At 40.3% G+C, this 5137-nt stretch overlaps 1 protein-coding gene across 3 annotated transcripts; it reads left to right on the top strand.

Annotated features, from left to right (window-relative positions):
* The first annotated feature begins 43 nt into the window (after positions 1 to 43).
* si:ch211-250n8.1 (uncharacterized) lies at positions 44 to 5109 on the top strand. Of its 3 annotated transcripts, XM_061755704.1 has the most exons (16): positions 44 to 345; positions 430 to 540; positions 1606 to 1681; positions 1777 to 1933; positions 2514 to 2559; positions 2660 to 2718; positions 2804 to 2839; positions 2922 to 2974; positions 3064 to 3196; positions 3515 to 3714; positions 3802 to 3847; positions 3934 to 3999; positions 4093 to 4152; positions 4239 to 4324; positions 4876 to 4970; positions 5039 to 5109. In XM_061755704.1, the coding sequence occupies exons 1-16, from the start codon at positions 309 to 311 to the stop codon at positions 5071 to 5073; spliced, it is 1296 nt and encodes a 431-aa protein (XP_061611688.1). In that variant the 5' UTR covers positions 44 to 308; the 3' UTR covers positions 5074 to 5109. The 3 variants fall into 3 exon arrangements, with proteins under 3 accessions (XP_061611688.1, XP_061611687.1, XP_061611689.1); XM_061755703.1 differs by having other exon boundaries at positions 3934 to 4152; XM_061755705.1 differs by lacking the exons at positions 4093 to 4152; positions 4239 to 4324.
* The last annotated feature ends 28 nt before the right edge of the window (positions 5110 to 5137 follow it).

Raw genomic sequence — 5137 nt, forward strand, 5'->3', positions numbered from 1 at the left:
AGCACTAAATGGTTATATTTCCTTCGACCTTCTATTATTATTTTGTTATTTTCTAAAACGCGTACATTTAGAGAGAATCTTTGAACGCAGCACGCTGGTCGTCACGTTGGATGAATACAAGATGCCACCACAGCGGACGAACAGTTTGGAATTCGAGGTGCGACCATTCTAAAGTCAGTCATTCACAATTTTGGGGAACGTATTTGGAAACAACCGGCGTATTCAAACGGCGTTTGAGCTCGCGTCAATGAGGTGAGAGGAAGCTCGGTTCGCGGAAGTGAAGCTTCGATCACAGCTGATTCGTCAATATGGCACCCAGAGATCCACTTGTCAGCGCCCTCAAAGGTGACGACGACTCGCTCTCGCACAACATTGGGGTGCTTATGTTGTCTTTTTTTTTTCTTCCCCCCGCGTGTGTGTACCTGCCAGTGTGCTTGTTGAATCTGCAGTGTGATTATGGGCAGACGGTGACGGACAGCAACCCTCACGTCACTTCTTGCTGCCAGCTTCTTGAGCTGCTCCTCAGGAAAGGACTCCAACGTTAGTATCCTTTTTTTTTTTTTTTTTTAATTTACATTTTTTATTTTTTTTGCTGCTACAATTTTCCTGTGCTATCTCGAACTTTAAATGCTACGTTAATATTAGTCAGTAAATCACTATATTATTAACTGTAGAGATGGCAGGGTTTGTCTCAAGTCACAACATTAGGTACACCTGACTATCTGATTATCTCTAACAGTACAAGAGTTGTACCAAACATTCTTCCTATAAAAACATAATCATTTTCGATTGACTTTCAACCTTTCCAGTTGGAGCCTATTTTTGGTGGTTAGCTCAGTTGCTTCTCTTCCTCCTCCCTTCCACATTCCAAAAAAAACATGTTTCTTAGATTAATTGAAGACTTTAGTAAACACGAACAGTTTGAAATAGAAGTCAGTGTGAGCAGAAAACCTTCATGCTTCTGCTAGAAAGCAAACAAAATGTCAGGAAAAGACTGCTAGAACAACTGCAGTGTATTTGGGGTTAATCAGAGGGATTTAAAATGGCGGCAGTTGTGTGCTGACTCAATTAAGCATGAGTTTGAATGTGATTGGCCACATTCCAGTTATAATAGGTGTTGTGCATTTGTGCAACCAGATTATTTCAATTGTTTAATTTTACTTCACCTCCCAAAGACATTAAAAACGATCAATAAGTTATACAACTTATAGGTCACAATATTGTGGGAAAACTTTGAAATTGATTTATCTTGGTCTGGTAATTGAGTAGTGGTGTGTAGACCTTTTTATATCTGCTGTATTTATGACTTATTTATGATGAAGTGTTTTAGGAAATTTTACATGGATAAAAAATGTGATTTAAAAAAAGTGAATATATTCCATTTTGGAATAAAGTTGTAACATATCAAATCTAGATGAAGTGAAGTGCAGTGAATAATTTCTGGATGCACTTTACAATAATATTTAGATTATTATTATTATTTTTAAGAACTATTAATTCAACAACAAGCATATTGTTATTTCTTTGAGAGTGTTTAAGTTACACATGAATTTTTAAAGCAGATATTAAGAATTCCTGTAATGTGTGTGTGCGCTTTCTTTCCAGAGCCGGTCCTCAGTCTGGTTCCTCGAGACTACTGGCAATGTTTTGAGCAGCTTCTCCGCCAAGATACATGTGACAGGTATAACCTTTGTGATAGAAGGAGTGGAACATAAAGGGACAAAAAAAAAAAAAAACAACATATTAAATCCTTGCTATTTCCTATTGTCTTTGTAGGCTGTGTACTGTGGCGTGGGCTGTGGAACAGACTAAAGCTTGCAGAAAGCTGCTCTCAGCTCAGGGCCGAGGCCGTTACCTCCTCAGATTGGCTCTCAGCCGCAAGTTGCTGCCACAGTTCGTCACTCACCTCCTGCACACTCCCAGAGTCTTGGAGGTCACATACATTCTCTTTGAATAGTTGTCGAGAAATTAAAATCAGAAATCTTTCTTTTCTGTTGTTAATCCATAGCGATAGCTGTATTCCACCAGACTACAGTGGATTTAGATTTACTCTGCCTTTGTGTCCAATATACATAATATAGAACACCAAGTGGTCCAGAAAATTGTACCTGGGAGAGGAAAAAAAAAAACCACAATGAATGCCACTCAGTTACTACTCACAAAATTAGGGGAAATTTAAATGCAGTAGTCTGATGACACACAACAATGGCGGCACCCAAAACGATGCACTAATAGACTACACAAATATTTTGTCAGGACTGCTGACAAACAATTGATCTATTCACAAACAAAACAAATACCAGCTTCTCTTGATCATCAGCCATGTTTTTTTTCACGTGACTTTTTAAGGTCTGACTTCATTAACTTCTGTTAAGAAGTCCCAGTTGTTTCAAATTTAACATTTTTATTTGTGATTGGGACACAATGTGGTCATCTACTACTATATCCCTATGCATTCTTCCTGGTCAATCAAACAATGGTATTATTAACATACACTTTTTTTCCCCCTTCAGTGGTACAGCCCAGCGTTCTCAATCCTCAGGAATGAAGAATTTTTAGGTCAATATTTGTCGTTCTTAAAAAAGGCAATCAGCAAAGCTTCGTAAATAGGTCTGGTAATTGTCAAATGTCAACACACGTCACGGTCTGCCGCTTCCAGAACCTTTCATGTCCCTGCTGCTGGTTCTCTCTCACATGGAGTTCGACCTTGACATGGAGGTCAGAGCTGTTTTATTACTTGACCACAGTATAGTACTTTAATGAAGCTGCGAATCAGCTTCCTCACAGAAACGTGTCTCCACAGAATTGCAGTTTTTTGGATGAAAGCTGGCTTTTACCGGTAACTATACTACCGCTAATACTTCATTCTTCATTAAACCTTAATTCCAAAACAGTCTAATGATTTTGTATTTGTTTGCCAGGTGTGCGAGACATATGAAGTGGTGCCGTGTCGACAGGTGGGAATGGTCCTGAGGTTAGTGTGATTAATTTAAGCGCCTTTGATTGCATCTGTTGTTTAAATGTGTCAGAGAGTGTTTTATTACCTCCCAATTGGTTTGTCAGCTACCTCAGTGGGCGCGTCTTCCTTCTGGACTTGATATCTGGCAGCCAGGCGCATGTTGACAAGTTTATCTGCCGCGGTGACGTCATTGACGAGATCAATGGCACCTCTCTGAGAAATTCCAAGAACGGACAGGTAGAAAAGCCCTCACACATGCCACGTGTCCAATTCTAGATGACTAACTACTGCGCACATATTAATTTATTATTGTGGAAGTAAAGCTTTTTCATGAAAGTTAAACATAAGATGAATGGGTGTTTCAAAAACAATCTCCTCAAACCAGTTCTTCTCAGAGTACAGAGAGGCAGGGTTCCAATAAAGTTCAAAGTTATTAAGGGAAAGGAGGTAGTCCCTTAATCATTAAACCTGCACCGCAGAAGAGCAACGTTGCGAGTCTCACAGTCCAATTTACCAATGTTGAAAAACACCAGAACTTGTTCCTATCGTTGGTAGGCAGGTGTGGTTCTGTCACGGCTGAAAGGCTGCCCACTGTCTATCCGTGTTGTGCGCTGGCGGGCCCGCGACGGGACGGTGTATCGACCTCTCATTCAAATGCTGCGGACTTTGAGGATAGAGAATCCGTGGCTGCAAGTCGGCCCTGCTCCCAGTGACCAGAGAACTTCTCCTCCGACACAGTGTCTCAAAGAGGGAAGGCAAGTCGTTGCAAGAACTAAATGATAAAACATGTACTGTACATTAAATAAACGTGACATAAACACATTCCTGCCTCTCCTTGGCAGGATTGTGTACATTGTCCAGTTCTTGGGGGCAAAAAACATTGGAATGGTAAATCATGTTTTTTTTATTTTATGCAAATGATCGTGAAGGTATGTAAGGCTAATTGTGGCAAATGATGTATGTTCTGTTTTTAGTTTGGAACCAAGGAGGTGTTGCAACACGCAATTTCACACGTGTTACAGGAAAACCTGCCGAGCAAGGTGATCACACCACTCCCCCGCTTGAGGCCCTTAACAACTGTTCTTCCTAACCATTTAAATACAAACACACACCCGCTATCCTTTGTCCCACAGGAAGTACTTTTAGATTTGCAGGAAACACACTTAACGTGTACAGAGAGCAGCAGTAAACTGGTGGGTATTCACACTGCATGTATTGCAAGGAATGAGAACTTTTTTTTCCCCCCCAAAATCACTAAAATCATGTTGAATTTCATTAGATGCTGTGTGAATATCACTATCCAGACATATCGTGTGTTGGGAGATACACGAAACCAGATTACACGATATTAGGCTTTTGTGTGGTGTAAGTATGACGTGGACTGTCCACTTTTGAATGCTATGAAACTTCTCCAAACCAGGGTGTACCTTCTGCCACCAAATGGAAAAGCATAATAGTTGTGCCTGTCCCTGTAAATCACTGATTTATAGATGAACTAAGATATTTTAAGACAAGTGAAATTGGATGCTTTCTCATCTCCACACTACTACGGCACCCTGGTTGAGATCATTGTACACATGAGGTACACTTGCACAATCTGATCCAACAAGAGCTGACTTTACAACAGCAAGAAGAAAAAAAAAAATAGCTCTGCAAAACTTTTCTCTATATTGGATCTGTAATTGTGGAGGTCCACCAAGGGAGTGTGGGTAGTAATTGCCAGAATTTTCTCATTTGAGGAAATCCTGATAACCTGAGTATCTTTGAAAGTGCCTGATGGTTTGCACAGTACAGCGCTTTGATAGCTTCAGATTTTGCAGGGCTACCTAACGTGTACATGTGATTCATTTACCTAATTGTATCCAGCAAACTTCTAAACACGAACAGATTATATACAAGTGTGATGTCATTCTCAGAAACAGACCACCAGAAACCCCAACAACACGCTTCAGCTGTGTGGTGCTCAAAGCTGCTAGCATTAAGGAGTGTGAAGAGATCGTTTGTCGTACAGGTAAAACAATACCTGCTTGGTTTACATACACAGTACTTAAGCTAAAATGCATAAACTTTCTCTTGCAGCCACTGGTTTCAAGCACACAGAGTGGTCTGTATGACATGTACATGTGTAAATAAACAGTCAAAACTCAAAATTGCTTCGTCAGTTAACCACACAAGACA

Source organism: Phyllopteryx taeniolatus, chromosome 19 (assembly GCF_024500385.1).
Source record: "Phyllopteryx taeniolatus isolate TA_2022b chromosome 19, UOR_Ptae_1.2, whole genome shotgun sequence".
NCBI lineage: Eukaryota > Metazoa > Chordata > Actinopteri > Syngnathiformes > Syngnathidae > Phyllopteryx > Phyllopteryx taeniolatus.